Raw genomic sequence first — 14,977 nt, forward strand, 5'->3', positions numbered from 1 at the left:
TTTTCTATGTGGCAACTTCTCTTTAGTTTTCTTTCTCAGAACTTTTCCATTTTCATGTTTTATTTTCATTAAGTCATTTAAAAATAAACTAGTTTTATTAGCCTTGAACTTCCTTTGTATATCAGTTTGGGGAGAAAAAGAACACCATACATATGATCTGATCCCAATTTGTTTTAAAAAAGTTGTATGATCTTTATTACAAATATTTACGTATACACATAATTCCAAGAATATCTGGTAAAGTATTAACTATTTCAGGTGTGTGCTAGGTATCTCCCATTTGTCCTCCTCCCACTCATCACCCGCAACCACCCTCCTCCGCCCCCCTCCCCACCATCTACTCTCCTTCCTGCTCTGTGTCCCCCACACTTACCAACACAGACTATACAAAAGGTCTTCCTTGCCCTCTGGCTTCCAGTTTGGACAAAGGGAAATACCCAGCAGGCGATGTTCGGAAGAGAGCAAAGTCAAGCATTTATGCCCTCTCATTGCATTTTCTCTTCTCAGGGTCGCTGTGAGCTGACTGCATCCTGAAGATTACAGCTACTGTCAGGTGGACCTTTCCACACAGCTGTATACCATTCCAGTAACCCCTCCCTTCCTTCCCTCTGCTCCTCCCGTCCCTTCCCCGCTTCGTCTCCTTTGCAGAGGGGTAGTAACACTGTTATGCCCTGAATTGTGCACCCACCCCTCCCCACACCCGCCAAATTCATGTTGAAGTCCTAATCCCCAATACCTCAGAATGTGACTGTAGTTGGAAATAGGGTCTTTACAGAGATAACTAAATGAGGTCACTGGGGTGTGTCCTAATCCAATGAATAGCGTCCTTACAAGAGATTAGGATACAGATACACAGAAAAAGGCCATGTGATGACAAGGAGGACGGCCATGTAGAAGCCAAAGAGGCCTCAAAAAAATCCTCTGGCAACACCTTGATCTGATTTCCAACATCCAGAACTGTGAGAAAATAAACTTATTGTTTAAGCCACTCAGTCTGAGGTACTTATGGCAGCCTGAGCCAGCTAATATACACCACAACCCTACCCCTCTGGTGGCAACTCAGGGAAAAAATTCTTTAACTCTCCTCAAATCACCCATTTTTGAGTCCCATTTATTTGCTGGGACCTTGAATGATCCAGTAGAATTACATGATTCTTATTTGCATTTGTTCTTACTATGTTTTCTAAAATTTCTACAATAACCACAGAATACCAACCTTATTTCTACAATAACCAGAATACCAACCAGTAACATGAAAGGCACACTGCAAATTACTTGCTTTGAAATTTAGAAACAAATTTTATTTAAGATCTGAAATACAATTCCTAAAATATCAACTTTTCCAGAAAACCGTGGCTACACAATAATGCATTGCCTCTATCATGTTAGAACGTGCATTAGACTCAAATACAAAAACCATGAAACAAATCACCATCCTTCAACAATTTGAGCAAAGATAGAATGCCTAAGAACAACATAGATGGACTTGCAGAGGATGGGCTGTTTTACTTCAAGCACCATAAAAAAAAAAAGAGCACAAATGCATGGGTTTTCAGGTATATACATTAAGTTGAACCTTTGGCACTAGGAATCAGGGCGTTTTGTCACATAGCATTAACACATATTAGAAACTTGTGTAGTGTCAAAGGGATAGGAACCACCAGCATTCAAGCAATGTTGTCAACTAGGCAATAAAATGTTCTACTGAATGTTTCTTCTTTGTTCTAATTACTGCATACACTGGTAGCAACTTTGAAATGAGAAAAGGAGCTTACACTCCTTTTATTTTCTGTTTAAAACAGAACGGAAAACAAACTGAAACATAAGCCCTGTTATACATTAACGATTTTAAAGAACATCAATTTTACAAGAAAAAGACTAAGAACAAAAAGTGTTTACAGATACAGGACAAAAATGGTGAGCTGTCTGTAGACGCTCACAGGGCTTTGCGGTGGTACTCAGCAGAAGCCACTTTGTAATCACTGGCAGTAAAGAGAGATGCAGAATTCTTTGCCAGATATTTTAGGAAATCATGCAAATAGCCCAACAATAATGCAAGGCTTTTCTCATCAAGGGGCGTATAGGCCAACATTGCTCCAATTCTTACAAATAATCTCAGTAGGTGTGGTGCTCCATAAACCTGGGACATTGGAGCATCAGGGTGAGCCAAGAGGATTTCAGCATACTGGGGCCTCTCAAATTTGTAGAGCAGCTGAGTGCCCAACATCACATTGAAATATTCTTTTATTCCTGCCACAACTTCATTAACCGCATATTCCTTATTATCAACATTTCCCTGCGATTTCTTGCAATTTGCATACTCCTCCAGAATTGCATCTACATTTTTCTTGGCAGGGAGTTGAAACAGCTGCTTCTGCCTGGTAACTAAGTCCCAGTCCTCAACAAGCCATGGTTTTAATTCTTCAGGAATCTTCACTTTAACCTCCATTCTATTCTTAAACGCCTCCTCACTTTCAACAGTGGGGTCTGCCCGGGCCCTTTTCTTCCGAGGGGGCTGAGGTGCTTCGCTGGTACTGCCACCATCTCCGTTTCCAGGAGTCTTCTGCTTGTTCTTTCTGGTCTTCCTCACGGATCCTGAAGGGGGGTTCTCTGCAGAGCGACCCCCCCATCTTCCTGGGAGAGCTGGTTCAAGATTTTTCTGCTGTGGACCAGCTGTCTTCTTTCCCGAGGAGGCCCCTCTCATTTTACTTCTCTGCATGTTGCTTCTAGTTGGTTTTTTGAAGTTCTCTTCTTCTGCAGATTGCTGTCCACGAGGTTGAGAACCCTGCTTTCTGGAACTCATTCAACCCTGTTTTTATTCCAACCACTGTAATATATAAAATATTTTACTTGGTTGTTTTCTATGGCAACCTTTAACTATGTTTCATAAAGGCCCATCAGAGAATAACACAGTCTAACTCCCTTAAAATCTGCATTTCAAATCCTGTTTCAGGACCCTTTATAAGTGATTTTTTATTTTTTTACCTCCTTTCCCTCTCTCTGATCCTCACTACCAGCCACTACTCTCATTTCACCCAAATACTCATCACAACTACCCATAAATTACTGTTGATGCCACTCACAAGATAGGAAAGCAATTTTCAAGAAAGAAGGAATTAAATAAAAAACTATAAAAGACAGTGGAGTTGAAATTTAAGTCTTTTGAACAGGAGAAATGACAATATGGAATAGGGAAGGTTATATTTAATTGACTAAGGGCAAAATGAGTAACAGTAAAGGTTCTTGTATCAGTCCAGAAAGGCCTGAATTAGGATGATGACAGAGTCAAGAGAAACTGAAGAATACAAAAATCATGAAGAATATAGTAACCAAAGGAGGGAGGAATCTGCAATTTCAAGCCTGGGTAATTAATGAACTTAATAAAAGCACTGAATTTAGGGTTTAGTTTGGAATCAGAAATAAAATTACAGAACACAGGTAATTCATCCATTCATTAATCTATTCAGTTTTTCATTATACATTACTGCATATCTGCTTTGGGACAAGTACTATGGTAGTTGCTAGAGATCCAAATATCTAAAGTGACAATTATAAAACAATAAGGTTAGTATAATGACAGTTATAGGCACAAAATAGTTTGGGAGCAGACACAAGAAATGGTACATGACACCACCATCAGTGATTGTTTAAGAAGGTAAAAAAAAGATTGGTGAGGGAGGAGTCAGTGATGACTCCCAGGTATGGGTGATTAGGTCATTAGTATTATCACCAAATGATAACACTCCTCCATTTACAGGTGGAGAAAATGGATTGGAGGAAAAGTTGTGTTGGGCCTATTGTGTGTGAGATGTACAGTTAAACATAAAATTGTAAAGCTCAGTTTTGTCCAGCTAACTGGGTACCCACCCCACAACCCAAAACAAAAAAAAATAATAATAAAGCTCAGGTGAGAAGTAAAAGCCAGAAATGGAGATCTGAGAGTAACATCACATAGCTGGTAGTGGACACTACGAGGGCCAATGAAATCAGGGAGGAGAGGAACAACTTCAAGTATGGAATTCTGGAAAACCTAAGGACGAAAGGCATTTAAGGGATGCGCAGAGACCACAAATGAAACAAAAATGTTAAGAGTAGCCATAACAGAATTAGAAGAATGTTATTTTGGATGCCAAAGAAGATGAGCGTTCCAAGAAGAAAAAGGTATAATCTACAGTGTAAAGTGCAGCAGGGGGTGCTAGTAAGATAAGGATGCAAAAAATAGTCTTCCATTATTCTTATGGTGTGACAGAGGAAACAATTCCTTTGACTTACACAATCTTCCTTCTTTCCCTTCCAAGAACTCCTAGTGATTTCCCAGATGAAATCTTATAGATCTTCTGGGATGGTCTAGAAGGGTGAAGTGGGAGATACAACCTAGAAAGAAAGGCAGGTATCTGCAATGAAGATGAACTTTTGTGAAATCATCTAACAAAAAGAAAAAAAATGAGTAATTTATAAACATGTGGTTTATATGTTTACATTTAAACACATATATGAATCATATACCACAATTGTAAATCGTGGTATCAGAGAAAATACTTGAGTTCTGCTGTCAGACAGATCTTTACTTCAATTAGGCTCCGTCATTTATGAGTTGTGAGACCTCAGGCAAGACATGTAAGCTCTCTCAGCCTTTTTCTCATCTGTGGAATGTGGCAAATTAGCTATAGCCTTCACAGGTTCCTGTGAGAATTTCATAAAGGTGATGTGGCTGAACAGCTAGCACAGTATGTTGCGGGAATATGTGCACATGGATACAAAGATGTTCAATGTAGTGGTGTTTGCAATACTGAAGAACTGGAAAACACCTACCTATTCTTCAATAGGAAAATGATAACATAAATTATGTATGAATACTACAGAAGAACATTCAAATGAATTAAGCAGAGATCTGTGTACTGACATGGAAAGATGTTCAATATATATTATTAGGTAAATAGGCAGGTGGCATAATACTACAGGATCCCAAATGCAATAGGATCTTAAAGAGACAGATAAGGCCGGGCGCAGTGGGTCACACCTGTGATCCCAGCACTTCGGGAGGCCAAGGCAGGCAGATCTCGAGATCAGGAGTTTGACACCAGCCTGGCCAACGTAGTGAAACCCTGTCTCTATTAAAATACATACACACACACAAAAAAGTAGCAGGGCATGGTGGTGCACGCCTGTAGTCTCAGCTACTCAGGAGACTGAGGCAGGAGAATCGCTTGAACCCGAGAGGCAGAGGTTGCAGTGAGCTGAGATTGAGATCGCACCACTGCACTCTAGCCTGGGCGACAGAGACTCCATCTCCAAAAAAAAAAAAAAGAGTACAGGTAGAGAAATAAGCATTAGTGTGAAATAGTTTTTAGGAAGAGTGTGCTGTCATTTGTGTGTGTGTTTTAAACAGATGTCTATAAATGTGCATGGAAATATCTAGACAGATAAATACCAGCCTGTTAAAATCAGGGTAACCTCTGAGAAAGGGATGATTGTAGACTAGCCTTAAACCAGGTTTCTCTAGTAACTACAACTTTCACCCACAGAAAAAGCCCAGCAGCCATTCTGTAGCCATTAACACTGTGTAGGCAGGTGTCAGGGAGGCTCTGAGAAGAAAATCAGAGATAAGAAATGTTTGTTAGTAGCACCTGTGGGCAAAAAAAAAAAAAAAAAAAAGAAAAGAAAAGAAAACAAGGCCGGGCACGGTGGCTCACGCCTGTAATCCCAGCATTTTGGGTGGCCGAGGTGGCCAAATCTCTTGAGGTCAGGAGTTCAAGACCAGCCTGGCCAACATGGTGAAACCCTGTCCCTACTAAAAACACAAAAATTAGCCAGGCATAGTGGTGCACACCTATAATCCCAGCTACTTGGGAGGCTGAGGCAGGAGAATCACTTGAACCTGGGAGATGGAGGTTGCAGTGAGCCAGGAGATCGTGCCACTGCACTCCAGCCTGGGTGACAGTGAGACTCTGTCAAACAAACAAATAAATAAATATGCATGCATGCATGCATGCTTGAAGACTAGATCCCTGAACCAGGAAAGCCAGTTATTGGGAAGAAAGGCCTGGATGCTAGTACTTTCACTAAGCAAACAGTATCCTCTAACTGAAAAAGCACAAAGCTTTGAGCAGAAATTCAAGGGTAAAGTCAGTCTTCAGAAAGCATCAAAATTTGTAAATATGGAGACTGATCCCTGTGGGAATCAGAAACCTTCTGGCTGAGAGGGACACGGAGACACATCCTGTGAAGGATCAGACAGTGGTGATAGTGGCCAGTGTATCATGGCATTAAATTGTAAGCTATCATGCTACCAGAATAATGTTTCTAAAAGAATTGCTTTGTGACCAGGACAGACCAGATACAGTATCTGAAGACTTCAGAGAATTGTTAATACAGGTTGAGTATTCCTTATCCAAAATGCTTGGGACGAGAAGTGTTTCAGATATTGGAATATTTGCATATGCGTGAGAATATCTTGGGGATGGGACCCCAGTCTAAACAGGAAATTCATTTATGTTTCATATACACCTTATACACATGGTCTTGAAGGTAATTTTATACAGTATTTTAAACATTTCTTTGCACCTGTCACATGAGGTCAGATGTGGAATCATCTACTAGTGGCATGTTGGCACTCAGAAAGTTTCAGATTTTGGAGCATTTCAGATTAGGGTTACTGAACCTGCATGAGTAAATCCAGAAAGCCCATCTTGGGGCTCATAGTGCAGAGGTTCCATAAAACAAAGGGATGATAGTGAAAATACCACCTAAAGAAAGCAACATGACCTAGTGCCAACCAGACTGTGTAAAACACATTAAGTAGAGCCAAGCTGGACAAAAACCATTCTGGAAGTCACACTGGTCCCTGGTGGGTATATAATTATGGATTGGGGTGGAGGGGGCTGTGACTCAACACATGGAGAAAATGAGGGCACAAATTTAGGGACAACAGTCACCAACTATTTTGCCACCTGTTCCCTACTGGTCAGCTCTAGGGTAAGCCAGAAATTCAGAAAACACATTTGTAATTATGTTTGTCTTAGTTTTCTATCTTTAATTTTACACCAGTTTAATCTCTGTATAAACAATACATTTAAACAGAGGTGAGCTCATAAGGGCTATCAAATCTTAGATTTTTCCTTTTAAAAAATTTACTATGATAACCAATAATCTTCCCATGTTAAGGTTATTATATGCATCCATTTTGAGTCATATAATAGATATTCTGTCAAATGAGCATAGCTTAATTTACTTAGCCACTCCTTCCCTGGAAATATCCAGTGCACACCTCCCACCAATATATTCTTTAATAATCAATGAAAATATTTTGTGTAAACATTTTTTTGCCCTCGCTTCCTATTGTTCCTTTAAGACTCTGAGAAGCGGGCTTAGTGAGTCAAGAGATAGAACACTCTCAATACACTGCCAAATTACTCCCTCTGCACAAGTTGTGCCAATTTCTAATCCCACAAGCAGTGTGTAAAAATATTTACTATGCCTCATGCTCTGGCCAGTACTGGGGATCATTTAAAAAATTTTTTTTCCTTTCATTTTTAAGTTTAAAAATTAAGAACAAATATTTTGATAGATTTCTTTTATATTTTAACTCCTTAATCCATCTAGTAGTTTGCAAGTCATGAACTGACAATCTTCGTTCACCTCAAGTAATTAGATCTTGTGGTACCATTTATATTTCCTTTTTATAACTATAGATAACAAATTATATAAAGATGTGAACATTCTTCCCTTATCACCTCCCCCTCTCCCACCCCAATCCTAGGAGTATCCTGAGTGAGCATGTATGCCTTCAAATCTTTTCATGTACACATTCACATAAAATGTAACTTTAAAGACTCAATGTGTATATTATACACATAGGTATGTGAATATATAGCATGCATTTATTTAATTTGTTTTGACAAAGGTGAGATCCATACTGCTCTGCACCTTGCTTTGCTCACTTCTCATGGGCATCTTTCCATGTCAGTACATACCTACCTCTTCTTTTTAATATTCATAACACATTCTATAATGTTATGTACTATAACCAGTCTCTGAACATTTAGGTTGTTCCCAATATTTCATTATTACAAAAATACTGCAATGCACATCAGTGCATACAAATATTAGAGCATTAGTTAAGTACCTCTGAAGGATATATTCCAAGAGGAACTATTTAGCGAAAGGATTTGCTTATTTATAACTTTGATGAGATAGAGCCAAATTCACCTCACAAAGAACTGTTTTAATTTGTACTCCTAAAAAAATATAAAAGTTCATTTTTTCATGACTTCAAGAACACTGGAAAAACATCTTTTTGAAAAAAAAAGGAGAGCGACTTTTCTTGGGCCAATCTAACATGTAGTAAGATAATTTCATTTGAATTTGTGTGATATCATCCTTTCACACATTCAATGGTCACGTTATCTTATATGAATATTTTTGTTCTCTCTTCTACCAGGTTGTTTGCTATTATTTTCTAATAATTAAATATTAGTTTTATTTTATGTTGGAAATTTTTTTCCAAACCATCACTTTCTTTTGTCTAATGGTGTCTTACTATGACTGTTGTATGTATATGTGCATACATCTCTCAATATCACAGACAAATCTATCAGTTTTTTCCCTTGTGACCTTTGGCTTTTATGTCATGCTTAAGGAAAATGCTCCAAAAATACTGCAGAAGTGATTTCCTACTCATTATTGGTACTTTTATAGTTTTCCTCAAATGTATAACTAACTTTTTCTAATATTCATCACTGAAGTGTTTATCCTTTCCTCATTGGTATGAAATACGGTTTTGTAACATTCTAAATTCTCAGAGGTATATGGGTCTTTTAAGGTACTCTCTTCTGAATGATTTTTGATTATTTAACTTTTTTTTTTTCTTTTTTTTGAGACGGAGTCTCGCTGTCACCTAGGCTGGAGTGCAGTGGCGCGATCTTGGCTCACTGCAACCTCCGCCTCCTGGGTTCAAGCAATTCTCTGCCTCAGCCTCCTGAGTAGCTGGGATTATAGGCGCCCACCTGTATTTTTAGTAGAGACGGGGTTTCACCATCTTGGCCAGGCTGGTCTTGAACTCCTGACCTCGTGATCCACACGCCTTGGCCTCCCAAAGTGCTGGGATTACAGGCGTGAGCCACCGCGCTCAGCAATTATTTACCTTTTAAAGGTATCACTGTCTCTAGGCCATCTCTTCTGTCACAGTGGTATATCTGATAGTTCTCACCAGTATTAATTTAATTATCATAGTTTAAAGGCATAAATTTTGCTCTTGAAAATAACACTTGTAAATGGATAGCTACACTAAGAATATTTGATGCAGTATTATTTTAAATAGCAAAACACTAGGACCAATAGAAAAGGTTATCAATAGTGATTTCACATATTACGTGATTAACATTTTATAATAAAATATATATATTTAAAACTCACACTGACTTTCTGATCTACTTTTATTCATGGATCTCACAAATGGCCAGCCCAATTTTTCAGTTAATCATCACTGCATATTGTATACTTTGTAGACGTATCATTCAGACTGGGCTCATTCCCTCCTTCTAAGTTCTACCCATCCTCTGTGGCTCAGGTCAAGGTCCTCTTCCTCTGTGAGGCTTTTTTTTCTCTATTTCAGGTCACCCTTACCCTTGCTTTCTCTGAGTCCCTGTTGGCTTAACAGTCCACCCCCTACCTTTGGCCCCTAATCATTCTCTAAATGGTCTCATGTAAAGGTATTCTGTGCCTACCGATCTAATGCATCTCTTCCAGGAGGGCAGTGCCCTCCTCCGAAACCTACTTTTCAGAAGGGAGAAAAAAAGGAAATTACAATGACTCCATATGTAGCTGTCAAAAGGCTGAAAAACCTTCAAACCCTACTTCATCTCTCCACACAAGCAATGGGCCATTTGGGAATCAGACTGCAAATGCTAACATCTTCTGTGTATGCATGTGTCAGAAAAGAGTGTGAGTAACATTTTGTTGGAATAAACCTTTAAATGCACATATACCGTATCAGGACATTCGTATCAATTTTCTCTTCTGGATCCTGAAACATTTCCATTACATGTAATAGATTTTTTTTTTTTAAGTCTGAGACAAAGGAGGAATGATACAAAAGCTGTTAGCAGACTGAATATTCAGTGAAAAGATTTGCTTATTTATAAATTTGGTTTGAACTGCTAGCTAAAATTATAGCTCCTGGAAATTCCCTCATAAATAAATATGATCAATATATTTAAAACCTTTCTAGATTGTTAAGACAAGCCAGAAGTCATAATTTCGGAATTCAGTTCTAGTGGTAACTGCTGCTTCTGGAAAATGAGGAGAGAAACCAACGGTATTAATTATTTTTTTTTTTTTACACAATTCCAAAAAGAAATATATCCACTGCTTTTAGAAGTAGGTGTAAATGTGTAGATAAAACATGAGATTATCAGGACTAACAGAACCATAATTATTATTAAAGCAAATACTTACATGTGCCATGCACTGTCCTGGTACTTTACATGTAATCCTCTCAACAATCCTATGAAGTAGGAACTATTATTATCATCTCTGTTTCATATACGAGGAACTTAGGTATAAAGTGAGTAAATATCTTGCCCAAGATCACATAGTTAAGTGGCAGAGCCAGGATTTAAATTCAGTAAGTATTTGCTCTTAACCACTAAACTACGCTGCATATAGGATGCTCCAAGGAAAAATGTAATATATGGAACTGTGGAACTACTACAGGGGATTGACTGTAGTATCTTTTATCAAGGGATATAAGATTACAAAGCCCTCTGTTGCTTATGCACTTTCTATACTGGAACTACCAATGGACTTAGCTCCACCCTTCCCTTCTCAGAATTTAGACTACTTTCCCAGATAGGAGCTTATTAATTTTCAAAATATTCCTGGACAGTTAGGAAGGTTATGTGGTATTATCCTGTTTGAGAACTGAGGCCAGAAGGGAGGCACTTACCCAAGATTCTGTAATCAGGGAAGGTTCTGCAATCAGGATCAGATCTCCTGATCCTCACTATACAGCAAACTTAGCTTTTCTGATGGTGACCTAGAAGGTCAAACAAAAGGACAAGAAAGAACATAAAATAAAAAGATATGAGATATGGCTTTCTTCTACATCAGCCAATGCAATTTCATCACACACAAAGGACACCAAAGCTGATAAATAATGTACAAGTGTTTCTTTTTCCTTTCTTGTGGCCACATTTTCAAATTTAATTTATTGTACATTTGTATAATTTCTGACAAATTTGTTTTTTAACTTTTCCTTAAATATAATTCAAATGGATGAAATAAAAAAGAAATAGTATTATAAACCTACACGAATCCATCATCCAGCTTTCAACAATTACCAACTGAAGGCCATCTTGTTTCATCTATAACCCCACCCACTGCTCCCCCCCCACCCCCGACTTTTTCAAGCTCACCGGAATATCTGACTTCTGTATTTTATTATAGAAAAATTTAAACGTATACCAAGGAAAGCAGATTAATATACGGAACCCACTGCCTATCACTCAGCAAAAAAAATTATTAATTTAGGGCCAATTTTGTTTCATCTATACCCCTCCCCATTTCCCCCTACCGCTGAGATTATTTTGAAGCAAATCCTAGTCATTAATGTATTTAGAAGCCAATCCCAGACATTATTTAATCCGTATTTTCGTATGTCTCTACAAAAAAGGACAATTTGAAAACATAATCACAATACTACTGTGACGCCTAAAAAAATTGACATCAATTCCCTAAAAAACATCAAATATCGAATCCGTGTCCCAATTTTCCCGATGCGTCTTAAACATATTTTTACAGTTGGTGTGTTCGATTCAGGATCCAAACAAGGCCTACTCATCGCATGTGGTTCATCTCCAGCTCGCTCTCGTTCTCCATCTCTTTCTTTCTTGCACTCCCCCCCCCACCTTTTATTTAACTTTTCGATATACGAAAATTACAATCTCTGATATTTTGAGGCAATTCCCAAATAACAAATTATTTCATTGGTAAAAATTGATGTATCTATTTTATCTTTAATTTATTCTAGGAAAGAAGTTGATGGCAGAAAGGGCACTACAATTAGCGAATTTATATAATTTATAATTTTTCTCATTCTATTACGCGTATTATTTATCTCCATAACAATAGCTAATATCTTCAGGGGCCAGGCTTCACATTACGTGCCTTATACGCACTATTATACAGTACACGTCTCTGAGGTAGATACTATTATTATCACCATTTTACAAACATGGAAACCGAGACACAGAAAGAACAGGAGCCTTGCCCAAGCTGGGCGTTGGCGAGCAGGAATCTGAATCCAGCTCTGACCGATTGTGAAGGCACTAGGTAATCCCGTCTATACCCGACGAAAAAAGGAAATCATCGACCCTTTCTCCCCACCCCCACCCCGAAACCTGAAACGAGAATCCAGATCTTCCCAGCAGCCGACGTGTGATCACTGCCGTTCCTCCAACCGCCATAGTAAAGCCAGGTTTCTCTGGCAACTGATATCCATAGGCAGACACGTCACCCTGGAGGAGGGCGTATGCCCTTCAGCCAATCACAATCGTCTTGTCTAAGTTTTAGAATGTTCCATAACCAAATGATTGGACAACCACCCCCACGTCAGCAGTGACACTTCGCCGCAGTAAAGGCGGGTGCTAGCAACCTGCTTCTTCACTGTTAAGGTCTACAGCAAACCAATCCTCTTCCTCTGTTAGTGCGAGTTCCGGCCAATGACGTTCGCCCTCTTAGGTTTTTTTTTAGCCCGCCCTCCAAAAGCGTGACAGCCGTTGGGTCATAAGTCTACAGGGCAGAATGTTCACGTGGCCTATTTCACGACCCAGAGTTCCTCTGACCAGAAGGTTTTTTTTTTCCTTTTCCTTTTTTTTTTTTCCTGCAGGGAGGCATTATGGGTTTGTGCTTTTTTTCCCCCCCACTGGGAGAGGAAGTGTCTACGTGGCCTGCGGAAATAGGCGGAAATGAGCTAAGGTTCCCGCGAGTGGGGAAGCGCGAGGTCAAATCTGGGGCCACGCCCCCAGTCCTGTGGCGGAACTCCCCGAACACGGAAAAAAAAGGCGCAGTGGGGGTTCTGCTGTGTTTGCAAGTGAGGGTCGTGAGTGCAACGGGCGCAAGGCATTAAGGCCAGTGTGTTAGTGCGCGGGCAGGCTCGCGTGGCCCTGGGGTTGCTGTGTGACCGGCCCTTGTGGCGCGGGAGGTGCTGTGTTTGCGCAGGCGTGCGCCCCTGGCGTCGGGACTGGTGAGAGCCACGGCGGGCGCGCGCGCGTGCGTGATGGTGGGGGCGGTGCAGGGAGGGGTTAGCTACTGCGCGCAGGTTGTTATCTATTTCTGTATTATATATGAAAATGTTCTAATGAAAAGGAAAATAAATAATTAAGGAAAGGTGACAATAACAGATAAAGGGGCACTGTCAGAAATATTTTGGCTTTCCGTACTGATTTAATTACTTTAAAAATATACTTCCTACGTTTTCCTCTGTGCCAAAATCCTGTCGTAAACCACAGCCCTCCAATGATTCAGAGCCAAACCCTTCCATCGCCGCATTAGCAACTCCAAAGGGAGGCTTCTTTCAAGTTCTCTAGTATCGTTCTCCCTCCCCTCTTCCACACCTCCCCCCTCCCTTCAAGGTTGCATGCAGTTCTCTTGGCACAAATACAATTTTCCTATGAGAATATCTATCTACGACAGCCTTCCCCTCCGTTAGGGACTCCGGATTTCTGTGGCGACTGAGGCGCTCTTACCTTTGCGTCCTGATCTCCAAGCAAGCACACTGACCTTCTTCAGGCAAATACGCACTGTTAATTTTCCAGAAAGTTCTGTGGGTAAGGTTTATACCTCTCGAGTCTGCCACTAGATGCCGCCAAATCCCAGCAAAGGATTGGCTGTTTGGTCCCTGGGATTGTGGGATTTTGTTTCCCTCCCCCCTCCCCTTTCTGATTTGCTGAACGGTAATATCTATAGGCATCATGGATATCGTTCATTCCTAGGAAAAAATAAAATCAACTTCTGTAAATAGCACTAGTAGGCAGGGGACTGTGACCCAAGATCCAAAAAATTTTGCTCATTTCTTTCCTTTTCTCCTTGGATTAAAAAAAAAAGGCCCCTCTCCATCCCTCTCTTCTTTTGTCCTTGCCTTGTTTAATCAAAGAGTTAATGAATGACCCAAACACTGACCTTTTCAAATGCTCGCAACTCACCCAAACTGAAAATACAGATAGCTGTTCCGTCAGTAAAGATAGATAAGAACTCATCAGTAAAACTTGGATCCTGGTATTGAAAACTGATTTTCCTTTGCTCTTGAAATTTGTATCAGATATGTGTTTTTGCACCCAATTTTCTGTAGTGGTATTGGTAAACTTTATTGTGTCTTTGGAGTAAGAGAAAGAGACCTAATTGTAAACCTCATTCCACCACTTAGTCTCAGTACCCTGGGCAAATGATTTATGTTTTGTGATCCTCAGTTTTTTTGTATGCTTTATATATTTTAGATGCTGTGTTATATCGTTCACGTCGATTTTTTTATTCATCACCAAGTCCTTATTAGATGAGCACTACTGGATCAAAGTCAAACAACAAAAATCATACACCTTTCAATTATCTATCTTATATACTTGTACACCACACAGGAGGGATTTTTTTAGAGCAGTGGTTCCCAAGGTGTGTTTCCTGGATGTACCAGAAACATCAGCGTCACCTGAAAAGTTGTCAGAAATTGGGATTCTCAGGTCCCACCTCAAACTTAATGAATCAGAAGTTCGCAGGGTGGGGTTTAGTAATCTGTGTTATTACAAACTATCCCAGTGATTCCAGCACACACTGAAGTCTGAGAGCCACTGCTTTGGAGAGTAGAAATGCAATGCATATTTTTGTACACACCACTAGAGGGTGCTACAGAATGTAAAGCAAAATAATAAATGATGCACAGTATATGTTTTCAGACACCCTCCATATTATCAGTCCTATTTTACAGATT

The 14,977-nt window shown here is 39.6% G+C and overlaps 1 protein-coding gene across 12 annotated transcripts; it reads right to left on the reverse strand.

Annotated features, from left to right (window-relative positions):
- Positions 1 to 1,275: 1,275 nt before the first annotated feature.
- MORF4L2 (mortality factor 4 like 2) lies at positions 1,276 to 13,892 on the reverse strand. Of its 12 annotated transcripts, none has more exons than XM_004064615.4 (5): positions 13,746 to 13,888; positions 10,946 to 11,035; positions 10,456 to 10,504; positions 4,273 to 4,374; positions 1,276 to 2,827 (listed from the first exon to the last, which is right to left on the reverse strand). In XM_004064615.4, the coding sequence occupies exon 5, from the start codon at positions 2,801 to 2,803 to the stop codon at positions 1,937 to 1,939; it is 867 nt and encodes a 288-aa protein (XP_004064663.1). In that variant the 5' UTR covers positions 2,804 to 2,827; positions 4,273 to 4,374; positions 10,456 to 10,504; positions 10,946 to 11,035; positions 13,746 to 13,888; the 3' UTR covers positions 1,276 to 1,936. The 12 variants fall into 12 exon arrangements, with proteins under 12 accessions (XP_004064663.1, XP_004064667.1, XP_004064662.1 ...); XM_004064619.4 differs by having other exon boundaries at positions 4,273 to 4,394; positions 13,746 to 13,871; XM_004064614.4 differs by having other exon boundaries at positions 4,273 to 4,425; positions 13,746 to 13,871.
- Between the last annotated feature and the right edge of the window lie 1,085 nt (positions 13,893 to 14,977).

The sequence above is a fragment of the Gorilla gorilla genome, chromosome X (assembly GCF_029281585.2).
Source record: "Gorilla gorilla gorilla isolate KB3781 chromosome X, NHGRI_mGorGor1-v2.1_pri, whole genome shotgun sequence".
Classification (NCBI taxonomy): domain Eukaryota; kingdom Metazoa; phylum Chordata; class Mammalia; order Primates; family Hominidae; genus Gorilla; species Gorilla gorilla.